Source organism: Bombus huntii, chromosome 4 (genome assembly GCF_024542735.1).
Source record: "Bombus huntii isolate Logan2020A chromosome 4, iyBomHunt1.1, whole genome shotgun sequence".
Lineage (NCBI taxonomy): Eukaryota > Metazoa > Arthropoda > Insecta > Hymenoptera > Apidae > Bombus > Bombus huntii.
The window spans coordinates 18,797,626-18,825,508 of record NC_066241.1 but is presented as its reverse complement, the minus strand read 5'-3'; the positions used below and the strand labels follow the sequence as shown (position 1 = coordinate 18,825,508).

General features: G+C 35.0%; 5 protein-coding genes across 10 annotated transcripts in view; 2 read left to right on the top strand and 3 right to left on the bottom strand.

Moving 5' to 3' along the window:
• The window catches only part of LOC126864674 (actin-binding protein WASF3), a 33,326-nt gene extending 15,989 nt beyond the window's left edge, over nucleotides 1-17,337 (bottom strand). For 2 of the 3 annotated variants that reach the window (XM_050616230.1, XM_050616232.1), the window contains exon 1: nucleotides 16,416-17,337. The gene's annotated coding sequence lies outside the window, so the exon portion shown is untranslated. The remainder of the gene's footprint in view (nucleotides 1-16,415) is intronic. The other variant, XM_050616231.1, reaches the window with a different exon arrangement.
• A 164-nt stretch (nucleotides 17,338-17,501) lies between these two features.
• LOC126864686 (U6 snRNA-associated Sm-like protein LSm3) lies at nucleotides 17,502-18,413 on the top strand. Of its 3 annotated transcripts, none has more exons than XM_050616251.1 (4): nucleotides 17,502-17,636; nucleotides 17,705-17,754; nucleotides 17,846-17,953; nucleotides 18,067-18,413. In XM_050616251.1, exons 2-4 carry the CDS (start codon nucleotides 17,734-17,736, stop codon nucleotides 18,247-18,249), a joined length of 312 nt encoding a protein of 103 aa, XP_050472208.1. In that variant the 5' UTR covers nucleotides 17,502-17,636; nucleotides 17,705-17,733; the 3' UTR covers nucleotides 18,250-18,413. The 3 variants fall into 3 exon arrangements, with proteins under 3 accessions (XP_050472208.1, XP_050472209.1, XP_050472207.1); XM_050616252.1 differs by having other exon boundaries at nucleotides 17,516-17,636; nucleotides 17,708-17,754; XM_050616250.1 differs by having other exon boundaries at nucleotides 17,573-17,754.
• Nucleotides 18,414-18,448: 35 nt separating this feature from the next.
• LOC126864683 (sperm flagellar protein 1-like) lies at nucleotides 18,449-19,412 on the bottom strand. Its single transcript, XM_050616245.1, has 3 exons — nucleotides 19,294-19,412; nucleotides 18,925-19,212; nucleotides 18,449-18,838 (listed from the first exon to the last, which is right to left on the bottom strand). Exons 1-3 carry the CDS (start codon nucleotides 19,403-19,405, stop codon nucleotides 18,570-18,572), a joined length of 669 nt encoding a protein of 222 aa, XP_050472202.1. The 5' UTR covers nucleotides 19,406-19,412; the 3' UTR covers nucleotides 18,449-18,569.
• Nucleotides 19,413-19,525: 113 nt separating this feature from the next.
• LOC126864675 (putative inorganic phosphate cotransporter) lies at nucleotides 19,526-24,988 on the top strand. Its single transcript, XM_050616233.1, has 10 exons — nucleotides 19,526-19,671; nucleotides 20,131-20,602; nucleotides 21,998-22,230; nucleotides 22,647-22,880; nucleotides 22,964-23,051; nucleotides 23,373-23,605; nucleotides 23,694-23,843; nucleotides 23,910-24,042; nucleotides 24,135-24,376; nucleotides 24,637-24,988. The coding sequence occupies exons 2-10, from the start codon at nucleotides 20,584-20,586 to the stop codon at nucleotides 24,811-24,813; spliced, it is 1,509 nt and encodes a 502-aa protein (XP_050472190.1). The 5' UTR covers nucleotides 19,526-19,671; nucleotides 20,131-20,583; the 3' UTR covers nucleotides 24,814-24,988.
• On the bottom strand, nucleotides 23,640-27,734 carry LOC126864676 (5-methylcytosine rRNA methyltransferase NSUN4). Of its 2 annotated transcripts, XR_007689288.1 has the most exons (9): nucleotides 27,161-27,733; nucleotides 26,896-27,078; nucleotides 26,438-26,801; nucleotides 26,190-26,372; nucleotides 25,795-26,081; nucleotides 25,577-25,701; nucleotides 25,369-25,506; nucleotides 25,058-25,281; nucleotides 23,640-23,841 (listed from the first exon to the last, which is right to left on the bottom strand). XR_007689288.1 is itself a non-coding variant. In XM_050616234.1 (8 exons), exons 1-8 carry the CDS (start codon nucleotides 27,239-27,241, stop codon nucleotides 25,140-25,142), a joined length of 1,503 nt encoding a protein of 500 aa, XP_050472191.1. In that variant the 5' UTR covers nucleotides 27,242-27,734; the 3' UTR covers nucleotides 24,896-25,139. The 2 variants fall into 2 exon arrangements, 1 of the variants encoding a protein (XP_050472191.1); XM_050616234.1 differs by lacking the exon at nucleotides 23,640-23,841 and having other exon boundaries at nucleotides 24,896-25,281; nucleotides 27,161-27,734.
• Between the last annotated feature and the right edge of the window lie 149 nt (nucleotides 27,735-27,883).

Below are 27,883 nucleotides of genomic sequence, written 5' to 3'. Positions count from 1 at the left end.
CCGAGTAACGTTATACGGGAAAATAAATCACGTTTTCTTTTTTTTCCTTGTCAATGGTCTTTGACGCGTACTCGATGGTTTTGAGTGATGGGATAGTTTTCTATTGGAAGCGTACAAAGTGCCGTGGAAATGAAATATTTAAGGTTTCTAAAATATCCGTGGAATCATAATATTTTAAGTAACTAAAATATCACATAAAAAGCATGCACTGATTATAATTTGCGGTAATACATCGTATTGCGGTATAGCACACTTCCGTTGTTCCGTCCTATATATCTGTATATGATAGGAGTCTAACTATTCGTAGTTTAATTTTTATCAAAATTTTTTACTTAAACGAGATACAAGAGTCAAACTAAACTCATACGTTTCTTTCTTTTACAAAATATTTTGAATTGAATTTACTTTCAGACTGGTGGCAATATCTAAATTTATCGTACGTTAAATTCATTTAATAAATGCCGCATATAGGTCATGGTATGTTATAATACACGATATTTCTAAAAGGACTTGAATAAGGCCTATGTATAAACATACATGCCTACATGTTTTGACGTCAGATAATCAATACAATAACGATCGCATAAAAGCACTCACTCATATTGGTATTGACATAATATCGCGGGCAAAGCAATATACCGATAGAAAACTCTCACTACAGCGTATCAGGTACAGATAGTTGTTTCCGCTTTCGGTATTTTAATAACAGAAAATTTGCTTTAGCCTCGAGAAGCGATAACATAAAATTCACTGATCTAATCCTGCTCGAGGAAAGCGTAATTTTTTATCGTTGAAAGATTTTTCAAATCTAGCAAAAACATGGAGGAAGAAACGTTAATACGTAGGTATCGTTTTCGTTTATTGAAACGAAAATTAAATTATTGAAAAACTGAAATAAGAATTGGAAGACGGTAGTAGAATTAGAAATAATCACTAATATTCAAATATCTTTTACCGTAATAAAACAAAAATGATAGCGTTAACGTTATTGTCAACGGAGGTTTTAATGCAAAATTCAATTCGGTTCAAATAAGCAGAGCTAATAAACAGTTATTCGTATACGCACGACCTGCTTTCTTACAAAATAACGCAAAAGTGCAAACGACCTATGAGTATATTTAACTTTGTTGAGTAAATACTCTGTCCCCTTTTCAGTGTTGTCAGGTAAGCCGTGATCATCAACGTATTACGGGCATGCTGTCCAGACAGAACACCAGCTCTATTAAAAAGGATTGATAAATGTCTTCATAAGTATTGTACTACGATATCGTTAAACAGTAGGGCATTGGCAACTTTTTCATCAATACATGTGTATTATTGATTTCTATTTCTTAACGTTGTAGTCACAGAAATTCCATATTTTTTTTCATCGCTATTTCTTTTATATACAATAGATTGTATGGTTTTGTAAAATTCAAAGAAATTAACGTATCTGTAATATCGTTGTAAACCATTGCTTGGTCTTTAGTAGATTAAGCACCTAATGATGCCTAACTTTTCGCAAGTGTGCATGGCCTCTCGACCGATCCTACCCAACCCTTGTCCGATATTTATAAAACCAAAACTGCACTCAACCATCGACCCAAGCGCTCATTCTTTTCCAGTGAACCGTGAACAGAATCACTTACAGGAGAGGCAAAGAAGCCAAAAGCGAAACGGTGGACGAAAAAGTGCGAGCGCCGGGAAAGGAAAAGCGAGCATACGTGCGGAGTAACGTCAAAGGCGTGAGAAGGGGAGTGACGAGTGGCGAGCAGCATGATGGGATGAAAAAGCCGAAAGGCAGGAACGAAACGGGGAAGGATCCCGGCGGACAGTGGTGCGAGCTATCGGGTAACATTCGTCATGGTGAGTGCGGAGACGTCGACCTCGCAGATACGCCGATCAGACTAGTCCGCAGTCCTTCTCTCGTATAACGACAGAAACCAGCAACCAGCAACCGTCAACCGTCAACCGTCAACCGTCAACTAACCAGCAACGCGTCAACACACTGGAACATGTAAGTGCACGACAAATTTAATCTTCTCGCGAGCCGATCCCCGCTCGGTTCCGCGGCGGAACGCTTCGAGACCTCGTTTCCGCCGAGAGATTCGTGGCCGGTCGTTGGCCGATGAAAAACATCGTCGACGAGAGAGGCCTGCCACGAACCGAGCGTAATGAAAAAAAAAAAAAAAACGGAGAGGGACCATGGAACGGCTCGTAATATCGGCCACTCGCTCTCCAGTCGTTTCATGGCACCGACTACTGCGATTATTGCGTCATCGATACGGTGGATGCGGTGAATTTGCAATTGCCGACTCATAATCGCTGAATATTATTTATCTTAAGTCTCGAGTAGAAATTTAAATATTTGGCAGCATGGACATGAGAGTATACAATATCATTGAACGCTCCAGTTGAAGTACTAACTTTTTCTAAATCTACGTAATAACAGTTCGTTTGTTATTTTAATTTAGCTCGACAAACCAACGACATATCGTCGATTGCGTTTTCGACGCAGCTAAGTACAAGATCGTGAAATATAAAGCGATAAAGTAGAATCATAGAACCGACAAACCCAATAAATCCATAATACTTTTACGAACAAAAGAGCAAAAAGATGATACACATATCATACTTCCCAAAGAGTACACAGGAACTTCCCCTAAACCGCAGAAAGATACTCTTGTTCTGTGCAAAACCACGCCAGGTCAACGACTCTTTAACTGGTACGAAATTAACCCTTTGCAAGAGACTTCTACCTCCACTCAGGAGTCCTCATAATCGCTTGTTTCTAAACCTCAATTTCGTCTCACGGCAAATTATATCAAAGTGAGAGATAACGTGAGAAATAGAGGAAGAGACAGGTCCGTTGATTCGTGCAGCAGAACCGTTTCCACGTATATAACTCGATCTACGTTAAGGTGTCCACCCACGATAGCGTGTCTACGACCAACCTGACCGCTTATCGACATCTGTAAGTGCACCTTGAACGAGCACAGCGACGACTTTATCCATCGTACTGATTCAGCACGGCTGGTTATCAATAAATTAACGTGGCGTAAACTTGACGCGTTATCGCCGTCACGCCTCTCTCTTTCTCAGTCGAAATCGGCGAATCGTGGGATGGACGTATTGCAACAGTACGATAACGATAAACGCATCGCAATCACGACTAGAATGCCAATTCAAAGAACGGCTACCCACGAATCGCTAATTTATTCAAAAAACTTGTTTATTTAATCAAAAATATTTATTTTTCTTAATTTTCTTTAATTTAACTTCCTAATTTTTCGCATTTCATCGTAACAAGAAATTCAATCTCTCATAACGCAGAAATAACGTTATAGATTCAATCATCGTATGTTTCCTGCAAAGATTCCCAAAGGGTAAGCGTGAGCCATTTTCATTGCAACCTGCGCAACCTCTACATAGGAAGATGTGAACCAGCAAAACCATTCAAAGAAAAGAGAAAAATTCCTTTAATCGCACGTACTCTGCAAGTACAAATTTCTCCGATAGCATATCGATATTACGTCGATTCATCGCTTTAACAGCTGAGCAATCTTCCGGGCTAGTACGTAAGTAATACGTTGCAAATTTAGGTGTAGCGTATCGTGTACACACATGCGTATGCACCTGCGATTTGGTTTAACTCACACGACACCGTTCATTCCTGTCGCGTTGTAATCGAACGTAAACGTTTTCAGTTCCCGTTTACGCAAAACCATACAAACAACACGCACACGAATCGTTTCAGCATAAACCACCAACCTGAATGTTCGGTACGTTCTCGGCGAAAGATGTCCACGTATACATTAATAAAAAGTCGTCAGCAGGAACACACGGCTCGAGCGGCGCATCTTGCACGCGATATCAAACTTTCCTATAAAGCTTAATCGCGGTTGAAGACCTTCGGCATAATCCAGACGTGGATTAAGGTGCAACCGTACAAGCATATTCTTCACAAAGTACCAGCCATCGGCCTTGATTAAAAGCCTTTATTAATGTCAGGTTGTTTGAAAACTCAGTTTCATGGTCTGACTGGATAAAATCCCTAACAAAGGTGCATTATCTCTATAACTGAGGCTTTAGAAGCTACAAATTACTATATATCTCAGGAGCACGTGCGCTTCCAACATCCCACTAATTTCCCTATTGGAATATCAGGAACCTGAAGTTCTATCACGGTAATTAATTTTCTGTAACCAGAATTTTGTCTGTTAACAGCTTCTTAACCCTTGGAAACGACTTTTTCGAAGGATTAACATTCTCCTGACCATTCCGGTATGGAGCAAGATTTCCCAGAAGCATAGTTCACCGACAATTTCGCCAACAGCTCAACTAGGTTTATTGGTGTACGAAGTAAAGATATGGGAAATTCTGGAGGGACATGGAGTGGTTATGAAAGGGAACATCTGAATTATGCTACGTAACCGTGCTACATTGTCTCGTACGTAGGACAGAATGGATCATATTATCAACAAAGGGAAAGTGTTATTAGTCGATTATTACATGGAAGCATTGAGTGAAGATGGTAGTCGAGCAGAGGACGTGAAAATGGCTGTTTAACCTATTCGAATGCTCGTGTCGCATTTTACGAACAAAATGCTCGTATAATATTTAATTGCTGCGTTGAAATAAAAAAATATTAACTTTTCGGTGTAGTTTTGAGATAATCGAATAAAAAATTTAAATTTCAATTTAGAGATTATATTTATAAGGCTTGATTAATTGTATATTGCTCAAACACTTGGTGTTTAAAATGAAATTATGACAATGTTTAATAACAATCTAAGTTATCTCCTATAATTGTAACCCTATACTGTATTACTATAATTGTAAAAGTAATATGCATGTTATACAATGTATAGGACGATGAAAACAGGTTACGTTACAGGCTGATAAACTACGCACTATTGGAAATCTATAATGCAACGTCCTGTACGCGCGAAAGCATGCCGAGGCATTGTTGTAGCAAAAATAATATGAATTACGATCAGTACTTCTTGCAAACAATTTGTACACGGTTAAATATGAAATAAAGGTTCAATAAAACAATATATCAAGTAAGAACGTGTAGACAGAAGGCGAGAAAAGAATCTATCGTTATCTCTTATCATCTGATTATACACTGTATAATGTGTTCTACCTAACATGTAAATAAAAGTTTTTCAAAGTTTTATTAAAAAACTATTCTTAATATAATACAAAACAAAAATAGATAAATAATATTTGGATTATGACTCAATATAGTCCTTTCCAGGCTGAACTTCTTTGGACAATGAGTAAAATGTTGTTGTTACCAGTTATTAAAAATAGATACCGATATTTACGTTGGCTATAAAAAAGCATTAAAACTTTTTTGCTCTTTCTTTGCTTCGCAAAGGCCACGATTTTTCCAACAACTCAAGTCTTTAGAATACTTTCGTGAACAGAAGTGATGTAAGTATACTTCAACAATGCGACCACGAGAATCGTTGAATACATAAATGCACGTGCAGTATTTCCGTATCGCGCGTGCTGATCGTAGATAAGCAGTAACGATCAAAAGAAAGATACACCCGCACACCAAGCACGTATACTGTGTACCATGTAGACGCTTCAAGATTATAAAAAAATTGTTTCCATCTACATAAAACGCGTTCGTCCTATTCACGCGACTCAATTAGTTACGTTCTCTTAAATGTCGTCAGATATAAAAACCTGTTTCTCTCGCAATTATCAGCATCGTCTGCCTAGCCAGAATTCTCCCATTCAACGGTGTTTCAACTATTACGAGACACACTCTGCCTCCGCTCGACTGTTTGAATGAACCGCTTCCATTTACCGATCCTCGACACGAAATCTGCTTCTCACGCGTAATCGCGGCGATTCGCAGCTCGACTCGCGCAGAGCATTAGTCAAATTAATGGAAAAAATCCAGCCAGTTCCCCAGCTAAACTGATACTCCAAGCGGCGTGCAAAGCGACGCGAAAGAAAACCGTGTTTTCACATCGAATGTTTCATTCCGCGCAGCGACATTCGCGGGTGCAAGGTAAAAGACAAGAGAAATGGAAGGGATAACGAGAAGAAGGAAAGGATGGTTTAAGGATGTTCCAAAAAAGATTTTTCACTGTTCAGAGATTTACGATCTGCGTTGTTTTGTTGCTTCGACCCGGATTTTGTATGCTGAGTAGGGTATTGTATAGGGTGTGTGCTTCTTCTTCCTGTATACTAAAAATATACCTGTTTCTATTGATAACATAAAAATTAAAGAGTTGGAGAAATAAATATTTTAAGGTAAAAACAAATTTTCCCTAAAACTCCATCTACTTGGCAACTATTTTTAAAAAACTTACATCTTTGGCTCTAAGCGGTGTAAAATGGAAAAATCGAATACTTATCGTGTTCTTCTCTTATAATCTTCAAATACGTTCATTTGTTCGTCACACGAATCTCACGGTTCTATTCCATCAACGTCTCATACAAGGACAGCGGAAAAGTGAGTAAATTCATCCGACATAAAAATCCTTGAACGGAAGAAAAAAGGAACAGAGAACAAGGATAAAGAAGAATGTTAGCCAAGATGTTGGAAATTCTATGGTAAGATGTGATTATCAGCAAAAGAGAAACATAAAGAACGGTAAAACGCTGGCTTCCAGCCAGGTCAATGCGAAAGTACCACGCAACGTATACGATAGACGGTTGCCTTCGATTGAATCTCGCTATTATATCTGCATCACTGAACTGCTGATCATACGAACGTGGATTACAGGAGCTGATGTCAGTGCTACGATTGCAGTAACATGTTAGCTACGTAGCCAACATGTACGAACGGGAATCGATGAATACAATTCAGGTCATTGGCAATACCACGTTAAAGCGCCTGTCGGGCAGGTAACTGCGGACTTTCGATCGAGGAGAAAGCCACAAAATTCTCAGGTATTTCTTCGAACTTACGTGTATCGATACTCCGTGAGATTTTTAATCTTACGAGCTCGTTAACCAGTTTGTCGGTGACTCACGACACTGTTTTCAGTGACGCAATAATTACGGTACTATTTTATCAATTGGTAAGTCGTTATTGTAGTGTTATTTTGATATTTTTCATTTAAGAAACTCGTTAACGAGTTTGTTCGCATACTTTCAGAAGGATTTGTTAGATTCTTGATTTTTACCCGGATCTTTGAACAATGTTGCGAATTACATCGTCTATAGATGTGAAAAAGTTAATTAAAAGGCATCGTTAACGGCAGTGCTTTGAGTTAGCGAGTTCGCGCAGCTTTTATCGTCACTACACCGTCGACGTTCACTGTACAGAGTATCGTGTACTCTGGCCAATCATTTACGCCACTTTACAGCTTAAGCTTGAATCAGCAGCCAGCAACGGCAGACAGCAATGACACGATGCCATCTAAATTAATCCTTCTTGCGTATAATTAATGTGGAACACTTATACTCTCGAGTATAACACGAGGTCGAGTACCAATAAAATTGAAGGCGCAAATAAGGCAATGGAACGATACGTCACGAATCGTTTGCATCTTTTTCTTATAAACGGATACTTTTCATCGACGCATGTTCGACCGCAGCTGCGTTTATGCGAGTTGCTGATTACATAGGTGCAGATTAACAAAACGTCAAAGGCCGAGCATGCAATATGCACGTGGATAAGCAGATCTTTGTAACGAGACGTCTTAAGAAAGATAGATCGCGTCCAAAGCTCCATTTAAGAATCCACGATGCGAAGACCTAGTTGAATTGGCTTGACCGATAAACTAGCTTCTATTCATTGCGTGATCTCAAAAATTTGATCTTAGTACGCGGCTATACAATTAAATCGAATAATTAAGCTGATTTCAACATTTTAAGTTGATATTACACGCGTATCGCAAAATTACGTGTAGACTCGAATCTGAGACATACAGAATAATATGTTAATGATTGTAAATTAAACAATTAAATTATTACGTATAGATAAAACGAATGAGATATCAAAGCGCCACCTTGCTTCCTCTAAGGTAACGAAATTGGGCGGTTGCAAGGAAAATTTATGCCTATTATCCAAGATCTTGATGAACTATTTAGGTATGATGATTAACGACGAGTAATCGTGTGATATCGGCTCGTAAAGAGAAATCGAAGAAGGGAGGAGGGTTTTTTCCATGCCGAGAGGCATTTGCCTTGATATCAAAATTGGTTTCAATACCTTCAATGCCACCCGGACAAGGCTTGCCAATGGAGCAAAGTGACGGGCAATTTACTGCCACTTTTCACTTTCGAGAAATGACGCCGAGTAAACGGATCACTTCACTCTGTTGATTCATGCTTAATGACTTTCAAACTTAATATGCAATTCTCTATTGAACATTACCGTTAAGTGCCATATAATATGTAGAACTGATAAAAGCACTATTAAAAAGAACCAATTTCACTCTTAAACTTACCTCTTCCACTAGTTAAACACGCGATTAAAAACAGATTAAATAGTCATAAACACTATCATCATTAGCCGAGTGCAAATTGAATATTTCATGTACACCACAGTCGTTCGATCGTCATCGTTCTGAACTCGAACAAAGTCGATAACTGCTTGCCAGGGAGCATTTCCGCTGCTTTACTCAGCGTGGAACATACGTAATATTTTTGTACATCGTCCAATATAGGTAGGTCTAGAACCGCGACCCAATTTCTCGGATACCATGTGTCTGAAAACGCGGTCAGGTATTATTCTGCGTAGGAATACATATTATGCAACACAAACGTAACAGCATGTACTGCTCGATTAATACAGAGTAAAGACGCGGCAAAGGCGGATCCACTTGTTCCATGCGTATAAGTACTACACGTTCGTTGCTCCAATTTGATTAGTCAGAAACCGACCGTTCTCGATGCGAAGATTATTATTGTCATACATTAAAATTATTATCTCACATATCAGGTGTGTAAATTGATTTTCCAACGAATTTAATCCTTCGATAATAATAATAATAAAATTCTGAATGCTTGCTTAAGAAATAAATCTCTTTATTCTCAAGATTTCCTGCATTTCTGATGTCATATACAGAAATATGTACACGTTTTCAACTTTTTGTAGAAAGTAAATATTGTCACGAGTATTTGACAGCTATAGGTATAGAATAACAAATTTAATAGAAAGAACAGCCAGACGTTTCTGGACTCTCAGAGAGTAGTTTTTAGTATATGTAATTTTTTAGTTTTTTTTTTTTTTTTTTAGTATAAGCAACTTCCTTGCGAAAAGTGAAGGTGGTATTGTATTCTTCATTACCTGGAACTTGTCTATTATCTGATTTCTACTTAGAAGACTGAAATTGAGGCTCCTAGTCTCAATATCATAGAATGACCACAATACCGTCAGTCTAAATTTTCCTATGTAGAAAAAAATTTACGACACAGCGAAAACATTTCAAGGAAGTATGACACAAAGATACAAATTTTTAACCAGAGATTGCCTTCAAGTAGATAATTTTATCTTTCTCTACCAGAACCGGTCAAGTAGTCATTCTAGATTCTACTCTGAGCAATTCTTTTCCTTTTACGATCCTGCTAAGGACACAGATGCATACGTGTATATATATATATTACATGGTGCTTGTAACATGTTAATGATTGTCTATAATATTTTTGACAAATTCTATTTAAAAGTATGAAAAAATTATGTGTTATTTTTGTCATCATTTTGTCATACCTACATTGCAAATTTGATTAATTTGCATTCGATTAAGAGAGAACGGATCTTTTTTAGCGTACCAAAATTATTTAATCACTTACGAATACTTAGTGTAATAAAAATAAGATATCGAAAATAAAAGAGGAGCAAACGCGTAAAGGGAAAAGAAAATTGTACAGAAGTAAAGGAACAATTAAGACTGACAAGTCAAATTTCCAATTAATAAATACATATGATATTGCTTGAATCTTGTCTTTATGAACGTGATGCGCTGGGACAGATGCCGAAAGCAGAAGAGGACACGGTGCAGAACTCGAAAATCGTTATGCGAGACAGAAAAAGTTGTCGGGCTGGTGTGACACTGGATCGTGCCGGAGAAATTTAAGCGCGCGTATTGAACATGAAAGAAGAGCATAACGAACAGTCGAGAGAGACGAGTAAAAGAAATAAAAAGAAGGAGGCGACGTGAATCGGCGAGGCATGAATAACTCGTTATTTGAACATTGTATGGGAAAAAATTATTACGACGGAAAAATACGTATTGAGAGCGACAAAACGATGTTTCCTTTTTATCTAGTTAAATATAACATACAGCTGACCCTCAAATAACATGGGTTTGTACAACGCGGATTTCTTTTGTCGGTCAATATTGTATGTGTTTCCACGAAAAGATACATACTATGTACATATGTAAACCGTTTAGTAAATCGTGACTTTGTAACAAACTAGACGGCTAACGAAGAGCGTTTAAAAGAACGCGAATCGCCGTTGCTAAAAGACAATCGGGCACATAATGCCAATAACATTGCCGTTGTCATGAGATCAGTCATGCTTCAATCATCGGATCATCACAGCAAATGTAATATGCATCTAAATAACATAAGCGCGCGTGTGTGTATATGCGTATTTTCTCTTCCTTATACTAGGTAATTTTCTTAATAACATTTCCTTTTCTCTAACTTATTTTAATACAAGAATACAATAATAGCATGTGTATGTACATATGTAGTATACAGAATAAAGCAAAATAAAGCTTTTTGGAGATTCCAAAATTATACGCGCACATTGTTCGATGGTCAGCTGTAGTAGAAGTTAAAATATCAAAACAACAATTAACGGAAAAATCGATTAGCCAAACAATTAATGGAAAATTTAAAGATGATCTCTTGTAAAAAAGATTGAGCTAATACCCGAGGGCTAATATCGCGTAAGCAATATTTTGGAAAATAACGAACGCGTCAGTTACTGATCCATGCCATTCATATTTCAATGTTACGTATAATTATCAGAAATATGCGTATCTCTCGCGGAACTTATTGGCAATGCAATTACTACTTTGAAACGCTATAAACGACAGAAACATGTCGAAATTATCGCATTATTACGGCATAATGTCGAAAATCGTTGCATCGAATTCGTCGATATTAAACCAAGTGTTTCAAAGATTTTCTTGCACCGTACACAACACGAAAGTGTGGACAAACGAGCCGCGATGCAAAACGCGTTGGATTGTGCAACGACGCTCGATTATGGAAGCCTGCAGGTAAGCTGTCCCCGTTTCTTCTGCCATATGCCACATTCCACCGTTTGGCAAAAGCACAGAGGAGCTCTCCGCAATCACCACGGATGTGGAAACAATGCGCCGCGTAACGATGCGCTTTTTCTCGAAAAAAAGAAAGAAGAAAAAAATAGAAAGTGGAAAGCCATGGTGATATTACGGCGGATTCCGAACCGATGATCGCTCGACCGTGCTTCGGCAACTACTCTACCATTCTTCTACCATTTACCCGTGCACCGTTATGCTGTAAACAGCCCACGAAGGGTCAACATTCGCGTCGTGCAGTGCACCTGTTTCGTTTCTCGTATTGCATTGTATGAATTTCTGACCGAAGAACGGACATAAATACGTTCGAAAGCGTTTCATTGTTGGTAAGATAGCTAAGTAAACGAAACGTTTGGTGCGATCGTGCAATGCTTAAATATATACAGTACTATTGTAGTCATACTGTTAGACAACTGTGGTTTAGTTCAATTAGTTGTCGTACCGTAAAGCACATGTTACGAGTAAAACGTGTTAACTAAATTTATCACTTGTCTGTTATTCAATTTCGCACGAAGACTTGCCGTATTTGAATAATTTTGAAAAATTGCTCGCGTTAAAGGGGCATGATTAAGAATTTCATCGTCACCATCACGACCAGTATTCACAGGATGATATAACTGTTACTTTCTACCAGCTGAGAAGATGATACGTCGCGATGTAATTCTGCATGCTTAGAATGTACAGTTACAAAACAAATAACCTTTTGCTTCGAGTCATCCGAACGTGTCGCAAATCCAATTGATCGTTTTAATATCTATATGAATTTTAACAATCCGAAACAGTCAGTTACACTTTTAAAACCAAATCTTGTTTACACGTGAAATTGGAAACTCATCGGTGAAATACGATATTTTAGAAGAACTTGTTTAGCGACGCGTTGATAATGGATTTGAGAATAAAACGTTGAAATCTAGATTCTGCATCGTACACGGAATTTAATCATTTTTTTTGTCCGCTGACAGTCGCGTTACTTCATCTGCGGTTTTGCGTCTGAATCACCGTAAGACGGAATAACCTTTATTGTTTGTATGAAATGCAGTGAGCCTTGTAAACCACCGACTAATATGAATTTATGACGCATACAGCTAATACGTTCTGCGTAAATCGATATGAATGGATCTTCGAGCGGGCAAAAGCGGTCGAGATGCAAATCAATCATGGATGCTGTTGAGAAGAAAAAGATATTTGGTTCGAAACGTTTTACGAAGTTAGAAAATTATGATGTTAGAACTAAGATCGTATGTAAATGTGAATCTGGTCATTTTAGCTGATCTCGCGTTTTTCTTTCGGATCAATTTAGCGTTACTATGTACTAATTTGGCAACTTTGATAGTGAATAAACGTTTGACATCTTCCACTAGAAATTTTTTATTTGACTGATTCTTACGATTCTTACGATTAAGGGGAGGAGGGGTAAGGTTAATTCGTACAAAATAAGGCATGTTTTTGTGAATTATTTGTGACGACACAGTTAAAATCTCTTTATTAAAACCAATAGTAGATTAAAGTATGACATTCGAAGAATATTGTATAAAATTTTCACGGAGAAATATTAAAAAATGCGGCAATTGCAGCAATTATTCGGACGTGTCTCGGAAAAAAGGTAGAATTGCGGTGCCCCTGATAACTTGGTGCTGGATCATCTGAAATAAAAAAATCAAAGTTCGTTCGTTAGGTAATAGTTTTCCCCAGGTAACGCTGGGAGGGTCTTTCGAAATTTCAATTTTTCACTTTTTTGGAACACTTTGAAGGGATAAATTAACCCATTTTGCGAAAATTTGCGGCTAATTTTCCCTTCAAAGTGTTCCAAAAAAGTGAAAAATTGAAATTTCGAAAAACCCTCCCAACGTTACCTGGGGAAAACTGTTACCTAACGAATGAACTTTAATTTTTTGATTTCAGATGATCCAGCACCAAGTTATGAGCAATTCTACTTTTTTCCGAGACAAGTCCGAATAATTACTGCCATTGCCGTATTTTTTAATACTTCTCCGTGAAAATTTTATATAATATTCTTCGAATGTCATACTTTAATCTACTATTGGTTTTAATAAAGAGATTTTAACTGTGTCGTCACAAATAATTCACACAAACATGCCTTATTTTTGTACGAATTAACCTTACCCCCTCCTTAAGCATTAATTTTATGATAGAAAGAATTTTAATAATAAATCATTAATCCAACTGGCTTCAAGCATTCTAATATATCTTGAAAAATGAAAGAAATGCTACTAGGATATTTTAACTAAAGATGATAAATTAGTTGGGCAAGAAACCCAATACGTAGGAAGCAAAAACCTAAAAAAAAAGAGAAAATTTAGTAAAAAATACTCTTTACATAAAGGAGCAACTGCCTAATTATGTATTTAAAGCACCAAACGCGCATCTTCTATGGTAATAACGTGTCATCAACCATCGATGCCTTCCATCTTTGGCAAATGCACAAGTCCGCGAAGCAACTCGCTACTTGTGTTTACCCGATGTATAAATTTGTCATTCTGTTTTCCGCGTAAAACGTTTCAATGCACACGAGCGTTAAAAACACACTCGTCGGCTTGGTGGGCTTTGGTGGTGCGACCATTTCAAAGGATTAATGCACACCGTGCCGCTTCGTCGTTTACACTCATGAATAAAGAAATATCTCGACGGTACTCCACCCATAAAACACACGGTTATTTTGAATTCGGTCTCCCGCACACGTCGCGTGTCCCAACACGTGTTGGTATATATGCGCGTTTCGCTTTATACATAATACAGCGATTTACAATATTATTCATGTAACATTGGTGAAAAATCGTTCGATTCCCAAGTCAAGACGATGAACCGCCCAACTATGATAAATATATCATTGACATATTTGCCGATGAACTGCAAATGTTTATGTAAATCCATATCTTTATAAACTTGAGAAAGGAATAGAACTGAATATTTGATACGATACTGTTAAAGTCACTTTCCTCAAAAATAAAGCTGCATTAACGATAATTTTATAGCGATCTCTTTCGTTCCTAGTTATATTGCCACTGTCTTTTATACAGGGTGGTTGGTAACTGGTGGTACAAGCGGAAAGGGGGTGATTCTACGCGAAAATAGAAGTCGAAAATATAGAAGAAAAATTTTTCGTTTGAGGTTTTGTTTTCGAGAAAATCGACTTTGAATTTTCGCTCGGTACGCGTGCGGTACGTTATAACGGATCTCGCTGTAGATCGTTGTCTCGATGGAAAAATAAAAAAAAAAAAATTTTTTTATTGTATATTTTCGACTTCTTTTTTCGCGTAGAATCACCCCCTTTTCGCTTGTACCACCAGTTACCAACCACCCTGTATATAGTCTTCATTAGTTGATGTTAATTCGAAATGTAGATTAAATAAATCTTTGGCGCATGTAATTTTCCCTTGCATAATCTATTTACGATATTCATATTTAATAACTTATCATAATTTATTAAACAAGTGAATAAGATTAATTACATTGTTTAGTTGACGATGAGACCAAGGTACATATTTCTCATTAAAAAGATCAAACGTAAAATATAAAACCGGATACAAACGTGCAAACCTATGGAAGATCGCGCAAAAATATTCATCCGTTTTCACAAATGTTCCATCCTGTTCAAGATGAAGATATTACGTACATAGTATGTATCCGAATTAAACAAGCGCAAATACACAATCTGCTTTGCAGCGTACCGAAATTCACCGAGTGCACACGATTCGATACAAATTAGCGCGTGTTACTGTTAAAACTAACAACTAATGATTACATACGTATATACATCGCTCAACGCCACACACTTCTTATTGTTCAATGAAAAAAAGCATGATAGTTTAATTGAATTAAATCGTACCTGGAAAATTTTCTATTGTATGATGAAACAAGTACATATTTATTATATTTTTTCTACGTTGAATTCGATAAAAATTTTTGTGTTAACTATACGTATATTATTATTAAAATCAAGTAATAAAATCATCCAAGACATTTGAGATATCAAAAGAAATAGCAGTAAATGTTCGTCTGTAAAATCACAGACGAACGAAATTTTATAGATAAACATATTCAGTTTAATCATTTCCCCCAAATTAACCAATTGGTCTCGATTTAACGGGGTTGCCTGGTCTCAATTAAACCGGTTAATCGGGTACTCACGGCGTAATATTATAAAACCTGTGTATGTATCATAAACTTATCGCATCACTGTTCAGTAAAATACAGATACTACCAAATGATAAATCAGCGAAAAAATTCAAACAACCAACAATTATCTCTAAAAATATGCAACGCGTAAATTACATCTATTAACTACGTTAATTACACTATTCCATAGTTCCCTAACGTTAGTCGCCAAGAAAACAAAGAATAATCCAGACAATAAACTATTTTTGTGAAAACAATGCAACCATCCTTAATTTCATCTTATTGATAACATATTGCGCCAGCTAATTTCGTTCTGCAAATTTGAAAACCAACAAATTGTGAACGCGGCTATGTATGCACCTATAGCGGAGGGGAATTTGTAGAATGACAGAAGTGATACGCACGGGAAGACCTATTGGAAAAAGATGATCTAAGATTAGCGAGGTAACCGTTGAAAGTACGTATGAAGTTAGCTATCGGATTTCTTGGGAGGGCAGGAAACGTTTAAAATGTCAACAAGGTCGAAAGGCCGGGCGAGCTAATTGGCGCATGAATGTCACGGTGAATTTTAATCACCAAGCGCCATGTATTATAGGATCGCAATAGACATCTGTAACGATGTAAGAGATACGATAAAACTGCGGCAAAATTCGTCTTCGTTGAAGCAGCTATACTATCGGTAACGTTTAACATTTCACAAGAAAAGTACCTTTTACTAAACTCGTTTACGCGAGATATATTGGTCACATAAATATAAGGAAAATTAAGAAATAACCTCTGAAATCTCTGGACGTTACGCCTATGAAAATGAATCAAATTAGATGGAAAAGTGTATTGTACCACGCTTTCGCAGGAAAAAAAAAGGAACGAATCTCGAGTATGTCAACAAGCATCGATCGATAATGCTGACGCATACACATTCCGTACGATCTAACGGTCCATTGATAAATCATCGTGGAAGGTCAAATTAAGCGGTTCACACAGTGTTACAATTCACAGAAGTATATGTGAAGGAGAAGAGCTTACGTTGCCCGTTGTAGTTGGTTCGCAGCAACACAAAGATAGCCAAATATTTCTCTTCGAAGAGAATCGTCCGTGATCACTGCTGGTTCCTTTGTCCGAGCTTTACGTGAAGAAAATGCAGAACAGCACACGAGAGACGCGCGTAATCCGCGAAAGGCTGAAGCCTCCAGTTGCTTCTTCTCTTCGGTAAGAAAATCGAGACATATAACGGAGTACTTCTCTTTCCACTGTCACTATGAACTTGTTATCCGAACCGTGACCGGCCGCAATTACACGCGATCTCGATTAAAAGATACATACGCACACAGTACAGTGACTGACAAGAACGGTAAATTTTCGTCAGTTCGAACTAGCGTCGGGAAAACCACCCCCTGCACAGCCGGCGCCCCAACAGCCATGTGCCGCCCTAAACCTCCGCCCATTGGCTCGAACCATACATTCTACGGACTCCTGATTCCTTCAAGACTCTTTTTATTACACGTAAAATCGTAGCTGACAAGAATTTCGAACGAACGCTCCGTTAACCGTTTAGTCTGTGTTACGTTATCATAAGCGACAACTCTGCACGACCCATCCCTGCGGGAGCTCACCGAGAAGGGGGAATGGGAAAAGGCCGACTGACAAGACGTCACGTCTCCCGGGAGCGCTTCGATCTCTCTGAACTCACCATATCTACCGTACAGCTGGCCGCGTGTCTATACATAACACTGATAAATGCACCAGAGCCGTTGGACAGCTCGTAATTTCGACGTCGTTAAGCAGAAACGTGAAAAAACTTTGCCAAATGATTCACACACTGCACGCAGTCTTCACCCGCGAATCGAGAAAATGGCGTTGCTTGCTCCCTCGCGCTTGTTCGCTCTAGCAATACCTCAAGCTACGCTGATTCCTATCGTTGACTACTAGCGCCTATTCCTCGATGCGTGTAACCTAATAACTAGCACGCGGGAAAATCAAAACACCTTTTCTGCCAACAAATAATAATTTATAAAAAGAACATTTCACGAAATAGATCTAAATTGCCCCGTTGTCGTTAGAAATAATACGACAAATGCATACAACAAATTAAATTTTGACAAATAAAAAGCAAAATTATGTACATTTAAGTAAAGAAAATATATTTCAAGGAATATGTGGCGCCACTTACCGGGTGATTGTATGATATGATGAAATGATAGTATTGCCGGTTTATCCGAATTCCGAATGATGCCGCGCGATAGTTGGGTGAGCGTATAAAGAGTTTTAACCAAGCATTTATAGTTGTATAAACATAAAACTCAATCTGGTTTTAGCAGCAAATTAAAAATAATTTAATGACATTATGGCTGACGAGACAGAGCAGGTAAAAACACTTGATTTAAAGTTTTGAATATGAACCTAACCTACTCTATTCTCATATATATACGTATATATATGTATATATACATTTTCAGGTACCAGCAATAAATGTTAAAGAACCCCTAGATCTTATAAGATTGAGTCTGGATGAGAGAATATATGTTAAAATGAGAAATGAGAGAGAATTACGAGGACGGTTACATGTAAATATCATTTTTACAAGTATATTGTACCTGTTATTTACTATATTATATCTATGTATATATCTCTTAACCTGTTTTATATTTAATTATTATACAAAAACTTTTCATTGCAGGCTTATGATCAGCATTTAAATATGGTATTGGGTGAAGCAGAAGAGACTGTAACTACGGTAGAAATTGATGAGGAAACTTACGAAGAAGTATATCGTACAACTAAAAGAAATATCTCTATGCTTTTTGTTCGTGGGGATGGAGTAATTTTGGTTTCACCACCAAGCATGAGAGCACCGATATAAAATTTCTATTTATATATAATTTATCTAAACATAAGAGATAGATAATATTGAGTTAAATTCCATGTTGATACGATTTTATCAATCTTTTGTACTAGCATTTGACAGTTGTAAGAAATTTGTGAAAGTAACGGATTTAATTCGAATAAAGCTAAATATAACATAAATATAGAATTTATAATTTAAACGTGACAAAAGAAACTAAATTGTGGTACACTATATTAAAACAGTACATTACATTAAATGTTTATAAATAATATAAATGTTGGAGTACAATTTTATTTAAAATATTCTTAAAGGATTATTTTTTAAATTTTGGCGAGTTATATTTTCGTTCGAAGTTTTGAAATTGTACTAGCTGCAAAAGTTCTTGGTGTAATACTTTGTTCTATAGGTTTTATAATTTGTGACGTAAGATCTGTAATTCTTTGATCTTTCAGTTTTATCAGAGATTCTAGGTGAGACACTTTTTGATGAAGAATATTTATCAGTTCATTCTTTTCTTCTAATTCTTGTTTTAGTCGAACGAAGACATGACGCGGAACAGTTTTATTTGCTATTTCTTCTGGGTTAAGCACTGACTTAACAACTTCTTTTCAAGGAATGAAATTGTGCTTAAATAATTTCTTATACAAATTTTTACACGAGATTTTATATTTATTGTAATCATTCACTTACCTTTCTTTTCGTCTTCTTCATATTCGGCATATAAAGAATTTCTATCCGCATTACAATCTTTTAAAATTTTAGCTCGCAGTTCGATTAAAATTTTTTCAATAACACCAGGTTGCGAATTTGCTAGTTGATTGATCACGTCTTTTCCTAATTTTACATCAAGTTTTGAAAGTACTTTGCGATTTAAAGTGCACCAGTTGTCTATTTTTTTTGCAATACTATTTCCAGGAATATAATTATGTATATCGACGTATCTGGGATAGTATCGTTTTAACAATTCAGCCATAAAAACTAAAAGTTATTGAAATATATTTTAAATATCACACAAAGAATTGCAAAATTATTTTCTAAAATATGAACTTTGTTTTATACCACCGTCAGAAAAATCTCGAGCAAGATTTTTTTTTGGTTTGGAAAATGGTATTTGCTCCATCCAAGTATATATTTCTTCGAGGTTCGCATTAGATTCTAATTCTACACTCATATTTCTCTATCATTTACAACAGTAAAATCAGAAAATGACTTTTTCATACATTGAAATTTACGAATGTATCGCTATATCTTTGTTACATTCTGTCAGCCTGCAAATTTTTATTAGGTCGACATAATATGTATACTGCATGCTCTTTACGAATGCAACTTCATTTTGCATCGGTTTGATTAATTTTAGTTTGTTTTACCACGTCTTAATTTCAGAACTATGCTCATGGCAAACGTCACGTGTACCACATTGCGTCAGATTAAATAACGGTAAGCGGAATGACAACTAAACTTCGAACATTGCATAAGATGCAACTAAAAAATTAGATTCAATTACATAAAAAACTAACTTTTATTTGTCTTATATAAATTTTCAAATAATTACAAATCAATCAAATTCATAGTTTTCTAGTCTATAGTTTTCTTCAATTCAACTTTTCAATTTAACTAGCAACGAATATCTAAATAACTTATTCGTTGTGAATGTATTAGATAATTTAATACAGTCAAAATTTCTCGAGTAATATATTTAAAAAAAAGCAAGTTAAGATTTGAATGAATGATATTCGGAAACGTGATATTTGCTTGGTATTTTAATTCAGATATTCATAACGGAAAGTAAATGTTGCACGTATTAGCAGTCAAATAGGGATGAAGTATTTCGATAGCGTTTGTACTTCTTGTATTTCACTAAAATCGAAGAGAGACATTCTTGGAATCAATGGACAGGTTCAGCGTAAATATGATCACGTCACAGCGACGGAGGTGTTTGAGGACGATGCGTTCGAGCCTGCGTTCACGCGGGGTATGGCATTTATAGAAGAGGCGCACGCCCGTACTCCTCGGAAAGGTTTGAGGAAACAGAAGCATCACATTCGACCTCAGTGGCACGTTGCACGCACTAGGCATCGAATCAGAAGAAATGATAATTTTGAATTTAAATATTCGATAACCGGTTAAAATTCGATATTCTTCAAATAAATTATATTCTCCAAATTTAAGTTTCTTGTCGAATTTGGATGATCGTGAGATTGAAAATAACAAGTGGTCGATAATTATTAATTTTAAACATATTATAAAGTTAGATTTTTAGTCATACTACGTTAAAAAATTTTATCGTCTTACAAAAAGTATATTTCGAAGTGGTGAAAGAGATTGTTAGTCGTTGACTCAAGAAAAAACATGACTGAAGAACACAAGGGTGAGTAATTACAGTTTTTTACTTTTAATATGCTCTAAACTAGAGATTGGATATTAATAACTTTCTTTCGAAAAAGTGGAAACGATGAGTAAATTCCAGCTCTTACAATTTACATCACACTTTTCTCATAGAAGCTCCATACCTATGACCTTCAAATGTCCTCTGATCTATATTTCAAATTTTTTATTGGAATATTTCAATATCAAATACTTCAGTATCAAACAACTATATAAGTTTAGAATAAAGCTAAAAAATTTATTACATATATATTCTAATTTTTAGATAATTCGGGAATAAGACGTAAATTGAAGCGATATGTAATCAAGTTGTAAACCGTGTTGTTATTTCTTATATGGTTGATGCAATTCTTTGGTTTTATCGTTAACATACGTAGGTGATAATTTTTCCTGTAAAGTTTTATCTCTTCATAGTTAATATATTTTCCATTTATGTTTACATAGACAAATGTAATTGACAATCTATGACAATCCAAAATATAAAACATTAATTTACTATTTGTATTATTATTTGATCTTCATTGAAGTAAATATTGTTGTGTTAAATATATTTGTTTAGCAGTTCTTTGACAAGTGATATTCTGGAACTTCGTTTTACGTGCTCGTTGACCTATATCTGGATCGAAAATAAATGCTTGCGATAAAAAGAAAGTTTTAAAAATTTATAAAAGATATTCGCTTTAGTACACTGAACGCATCTGCCTACGGCTATCATTTTTATTAAAAAGTGATTGAATATAGAGTTATCAAATAAACCATGATAAAATATTATTTATCAACACGAAAATACTACATATGATAGGAATGTGTAATTACAACATTCTTTCATATCTGTCAGTATATCTGTCGGTATATCTGTCAGTATTTTCCTAATATTTCTTATAATTCATAATTCTGTCCTGGATGAAAGAATATCTCGAGACAAATAATATACCTACACAATACTTTTAAAATAAAAGTCTAATTAAATATAACTAAATTACAAGAGAAAGATCATATAAGTTATATCTTTATCTTTTGACTTTCTTGTTTAATAAACCCTTATTTATATTAAAGAATTGAATTCTTTATTTAAAGATAGCTCTAGAAATTATAGAACAGAAATATAATTAGGATATTTGAATCTATTTTCGAAAAAAAATGTATTATTTTCATGTGCACAATACGTATACAAAATCGTATAACCGCACAAACAGATGAAGAAGTCGAATACCTGATGACTCCTTCACCTGTACTTCGTGCCAAACGGCACGTCCTCTGTTCGTATCTTGCGGTATGATTTTCCCCGCGGTATCATATTACCGAGTCAATCATATCTGAAAATTCGTTTTTGCTTATTTATAAGTAATCAACACGTCGACTTTAAATGTATTTGTAGGACACATTATATTCCCTATACGGTACCTGATGGCAATCATGGGTTCTATCGGGCTCGCCATCATCTACGGGTTCAAGGTAAACGTAAGTGTGGCTATCGTAGCTATGGTGAACCACACTGCTGTAAAGTTATCCGCGTTGCATCAATTGGAATCTGAGAATACAACTGTAATTACTATGGACGAATGTCACCACGATAGTGTTCTTTCCAACGAGACGAAAACAATCACCGAGGTACATATATGTATAAATGTATTACTGATAACTTTATAACAATTAGTAATATCAATTTTTTAAATAGTAATTTTGCATTAAGATATATTAACAATTTTCGTACATGGGAACTTCATACTTAGATACAATGCAAAAAAAAAATAAAATATAATCGTATTTACCTTTCAATGATTCCATTTTAATATAGTTGCATCAGTATAATATGGACGACAATAATTCGATCCGTAATAAAATAAAGATTACATTATATAAAATTTTATCCTGCTATATATTTTCTTACTTTCGTATAGAAAAATAAATGTATTACTTTATGTTTATTTCTCACGATTTCTCTAATCGTGCTGTATATCAAGCTCCACAAGATAAATAGAAATTTTTGTTGAAAAGAGATGTGATATTGATATTTATTTATATAGGATGGCCCATTCGTGTGGAATGAACCTTTGCAAGGTCTTATTTTATCATCATACTTTTGGGGCTATATGATATCCTTACTTCCGGGCGGCAGAATGGCTGAACTCTTATCTGCCAAATGGGTGATGAACGGATCGGTATTTCTAAACCTCGTAGCATCTATATTATCACCTGTTGCTGCTGAAATGCATTACTCTCTCTTCATCCTGATGAGATTTATTCAAGGAATCGGTGGTGTTAGTAAAAAAAAACTATTAAATATTCCGAATAGGTGTTGAAATTAAATATGTAATATTATAATAAAATTATAAAACTACAGGGTGTAACATTTCCGGCAATGCACATTATGATTGCTAAGTGGGCTCCACCAAACGAGAGAAGCGTCCTTGCCTCGATTGTTTATGCAGGTAAAATAAAATTTTTGCTAATTGAAATTAAATAATTTGGAATTTTTATTATCTAAAGATATAATCTTTTTATTTCATTTAAATAAAAAATCGGGAAAGGTTGAAACTACAACTTCGGTTACACTACTTTACGGGTTACATTAATCTATACATAATACAATAACATGAAACTGCCTTTATCGATTAATGATTACAGCTTGAAGCATTTAATAATATATTGAAAATTTATGCACGAAAATAAAAATTTCTCAAATTTTTAATTTTCGCTTCCACAGTCAATCATTTATCTCTGAAACTATACATAACTTTTATTTTCTGTAGGAACTGCTCTAGGTACTGTGATTTCTATACTCTTAACGGGAATGCTGGCTGCAAATTTCGAATGGATATGGATATTTTATATCGAAGGTGCACTTTGTCTAATTTGGTGTACAGCATGGTGGATTATGATTGAAGATAGCCCAGAGGAACAAACGAGGTTTATTAGTCAAGAGGAAAAGGATTATATTATGGAATCTTTAGGTCAGAATAAAAATAACAGCGGACATAAAGAGGTTTGTTAAATTTTACAAAAATCATATTTAAGACTTTTATATATGTATAATTAGTATCTTTATTTGTTATATTCGTAATATTGTTCAGAAATTATCAGTTCCCTGGGGCGAGGTATTACGATCTAAACCATTTATGGCAATCTTAATCGCTCATTTCTGCAGTAATTTTGGTTGGTACATGTTGCTTATCGAGCTGCCTACTTTTATGAATCAAATACTGAAGTTCGATATGAGTTCTGTAAGTATTGAGCAAGAACTTAAAATTTTTTTAATTAATATCGCTAATAACTCTCTTTTTCTATAGAATGCTGGTCTTTCTTCGATGCCATTTTTATGTATGTGGATTTTTACTATGGTGCTTAGTAAGATACTAGCCATTATGCAAGACAAAAAATTAATTACGGTAACGGTATCGAGAAAAATTGGAACACTGTTTTGTAAGTTTACTATTTGTATATACTGTATATGTATAATTTAAAAGCATACAATTGGGTTAGGTAATAACAGTCAAAAATATATTTCTTTTTAGCATCCGTTATTCCCATGATATGTTTAATGGGAGTATCACATGTTGGTTGTAATCGAACATTAGCGGTTACATTAATGACTATTGGAGTAACATGTATCGGTGGAATGTATAGCGGGTTCTTATCAAATCATATTGATATTGCACCAAATTTTGCTGGTACTCTTGTCGCCATTACAAACTGTGTTGCTACCATACCTGGGTTTGTTGTACCAATATTTGTCGGAAAATTGACATACGGAAATGTAAGTATCTATATACAGTAAAATATCATTAACACCTCTCAAGCAACAAGCTTCTAGGCATGAAAACATGAAACAAATTTATACATTTATTAGATTTAAAAAAAACTCGAAACATTAAGGGATTGATTTTACGTTATGGTATAGTGATTATTTATGAATAAAGTGCAAAATTCGATTTATTTTACATTTTTTCTATCGAATACTTTATCTCAGTAACTATAATGTTATCATTAATATTATTATCATCAAATGTTTTATAGCAAACTATAGGAGCATGGTGGATTATATTTTATACAACTGTTTCATTATACATAATCGAGATATTAGTCTACACTATTTTTGGAAGTGGAGAAGAACAACCTTGGAACAAAATTAAACCAGCTGATGAAGAAGCAAGCGATCAAACATTACCATTAAAAGAAAAGTCTATGAAGTGAATGTAATTTTTGAGTGTATGATGTGAATTGATTTTTGAACTTCATATTGAACAATTAGGTTTAGTAATCATCTTGTGCGAAAGAAATTACTTAAATATTTAATATCACTAATGAACTGTTTCATTTTTCACATTATTTATCACAATAAATAATAAAATATAATTATAACCTCTTACATTACAACTGTACATGTACATATTTATTAAATATTACTCTTTTTTATAGCAACATGTTACATACTTACAATTGTCTGCATAGAAATATAAATTATTTCATTATTTAATTATTTAATTTTAATTATCCAATGGGCTCTCAGTCATTCACACCTATTGCACTTTCACCATTTTACAAAAATACATTGGTCCCCAATTATTTTTCAGATTAGGTACAACAATATGACCATATTTTAAGTCAATGTTACCAAAGTTATATAGACATCGTAAGGGTAACAGTGCTTCTGTCATATCTCTATGAGAATTATATAATATATCAGAAGTCAATATCAACAATAAAAATAATAGTATTATTTATTTAGAGAAATATATAAATATGTACTTTACGACCATAACAGAATTGTTTTCTTCCCACGCTTTTTTTAATGCTACATGTACAACACCATCATTTTGTACAGGACTAAGTGAACATGTCGAATAAACAACTGTACCTCCTACTGAAACCAATTTCAATGCAGTCCTATAGAAAGGAAATACAATTATTTATGACAAACTTAAAAAATATAAAATAAGATATCTTATCTACTGACGTTAAAATCTCAGACTGAACTTCTGGCATTTTTAATCTTTCCTTAACTCTACTTGGTTTGAAAATATTGTTGTCATCAGAATGTAAAATGTGCCTATCCGTTGTACATGGTACATCAACTAAGATCTAAAAAAGTTAAGAGGAGTAAAATATTGAATAAGATATTGTTCCATTCACAAAGTAAGTAAACAATAGAAAACATTGTATCGAACTGGACACCTTGTTATATCTACCATTCTCATCAATTGCTCTAGCATCTTGTTGTGTTATAATTAACATATTTTCTTTTTCGCACATGTTTGAAACATATTGATTCATAACGTTTTTGAGTCTTTTTATTCTAGATTCTGTAACATCATTAGCAACCAGTATACGAGGCATAAGAGTTTGGAGGATGGTCAAAGCTTTCCCTCCAGGTGCAGCACACATATCAAGGACCATATCATTAAACTGTATATCTAGAGCCAACACAGGAAGTATAGATCCACCATCAAACAAGTAATAATCTAAAAAATATAGGATATGTTAGTAATAAAATAATTCATAAAATATTCTAAAATACATAAACATTTAATTTATTATTATTATTAAAATCCATAGAAAATGATACAAACCTGAAACACCAGTAGATCCTTTCTTAGGATTTGGAAATCTATTGTTATTTTCTCTTTCAAAAGCATATATATGCAAATGTTCTGGAAATGGCAGAACAAATTCTTTCTCAACATTTATTTCAAAATCACTAGCTTTATCATAAAACCTATAATAGTCAGATTCCAAAACCCAATCATCCAAGCCTATAAAACATATTTATAAATACATATTTCAATTTTGATTAAAGAAACATTAGAATTAAACAAACCTTTTATTTTGGTAGCAGGTATATATTCCTGAAGTATAGCTGAGTCTACGGATGAATTGACGATACGATTGGTATCTAATTCCACTTCATTTAAATTTTCATCTATAGATTTTAGTTCTGTAGGTATTCGTTGATCTTCCTTAACAAATTCAGTAGTTTCAGCATTTAATGTTTCTAATAAATTTGGATAATTAGTAGAATAAGTTGTTTGAAGTTCTGCTAATTGATCTTTAGATGTTGTAATGTCCTCTGAATTTTGTTTATCTGGAAAATTACCATATCTTGCTGCTCTTTTAGCTTTAAAGAATTCTACATTTTCTTTTTGTACATTATATAAACTCCTCAAATTTATTGCACCAAGTAACTGTAACAATTTTATCGATACAACTCTTCAACATTTTTAATACTTTCAGTTTACGATTATTATCTGCAATATTATTGGTATTACAATAATGTACCTCCAACTCAGGTTGGATTCTTTCTGGATCACTGAAATTATTAACCACAGCCATATATTTAGATTCTTCTGATAACAATGCAGCTCGTATATCTGGCCACTTATCTCCATAAACGCCTGCGTAAAACTCATTAAAATGTTCAAGTGCTTTATCTTTTGCCGCTTTCTTTTTCTTCAGTTTAGCCTATGATAATAATTATATATTCTTTCAAATGTATTCAAAGAGAATGTTTGAGTTCTAATCATAGGGTTATAAAGATACAAACCCAGTGAATCTTTTCATGTGCATATCGAGCAGATACTTGTACAATCTGTTTTAGTTTTAACTTATTAAGTAGCACTATCATTCTTTTGAAATATCCAATTAGTCGATTGGAACCGAATATGTCATGAGCTCTCTAACTTACGTTCCCAAGTATATATGTGTCTGATATACTGGAAAATAAAGAAACCGAAGAGGCGGCAAAATTCGTTACTCGATATCGCTACTCGATGGCGCTAGCTGTGTATTCAATTTTCTTTCGAACGCAAGAAGTAGTTGACGACGATTAACCGTTAGTGAGAGCGGTGTAAAGAAGAAGGGCGTGATCCGGCGTGAACTGCAGGTACAGGTGAAACAGGACAACCGACAAATCCACGAGTTACGGTACTACCGGTGCTACGTGTCTCTAACACTGGACGTCACATCTTTTTTATCAATTCAGCGTTTACTTCTGCGTGACCCTTTCTTTTCCTACTTTGCCGACTTTCTTTACTGCAAACTCCACGTCGTAGGATACAAACAAAAACTGAAAAGTTATATGCATGCACGCGTAAGTATATGCAATACCTAATCGACCTATGTATTATATTAGATGCAGACGACAAGGAAGCGACGTATTTGTCGTGACATCGAGATGAGAAACGTGCCGAGCAAGATGGAGTGAATGGGGGTGGTGGGGATGAGGACGAACACATCTTTGTGCTCCCCTCTTGCGAAGGCGCCCGTG

Bases quoted from the DNA above. Each gene is read 5' to 3' on its own strand.
- LOC126864686 (XM_050616251.1), top strand. From the start codon at position 17,734: ATGGCTGACGAGACAGAGCAG. The intron at 17,755-17,845 runs GTAAAAACACTT...ATACATTTTCAG, and splicing joins TGGCTGACGAGACAGAGCAG to GTACCAGCAATAAATGTTAA. The intron at 17,954-18,066 runs GTAAATATCATT...TTTTCATTGCAG, and splicing joins AATTACGAGGACGGTTACAT to GCTTATGATCAGCATTTAAA.
- LOC126864676 (XM_050616234.1), bottom strand. From the start codon at position 27,241: ATGATAGTGCTACTTAATAAGTTAAAACTAAAACAGATTGTACAAGTA. The intron at 27,079-27,160 runs GTTTGTATCTTT...TTATTATCATAG, and splicing joins CACATGAAAAGATTCACTGG to GCTAAACTGAAGAAAAAGAA. The intron at 26,082-26,189 runs GTTTGTATCATT...TATATTTTTTAG, and splicing joins AGGATCTACTGGTGTTTCAG to ATTATTACTTGTTTGATGGT.
- LOC126864675 (XM_050616233.1), top strand. The intron at 23,052-23,372 runs GTAAAATAAAAT...TATTTTCTGTAG, and splicing joins TGCCTCGATTGTTTATGCAG to GAACTGCTCTAGGTACTGTG. The intron at 24,377-24,636 runs GTAAGTATCTAT...AATGTTTTATAG, and splicing joins GAAAATTGACATACGGAAAT to CAAACTATAGGAGCATGGTG.
- LOC126864683 (XM_050616245.1), bottom strand. From the start codon at position 19,405: ATGAGTGTAGAATTAGAATCTAATGCGAACCTCGAAGAAATATATACT. The intron at 19,213-19,293 runs GTATAAAACAAA...AATAACTTTTAG, and splicing joins TCGAGATTTTTCTGACGGTG to TTTTTATGGCTGAATTGTTA. The intron at 18,839-18,924 runs GTAAGTGAATGA...TTCCTTGAAAAG, and splicing joins TGAAGAAGACGAAAAGAAAG to AAGTTGTTAAGTCAGTGCTT.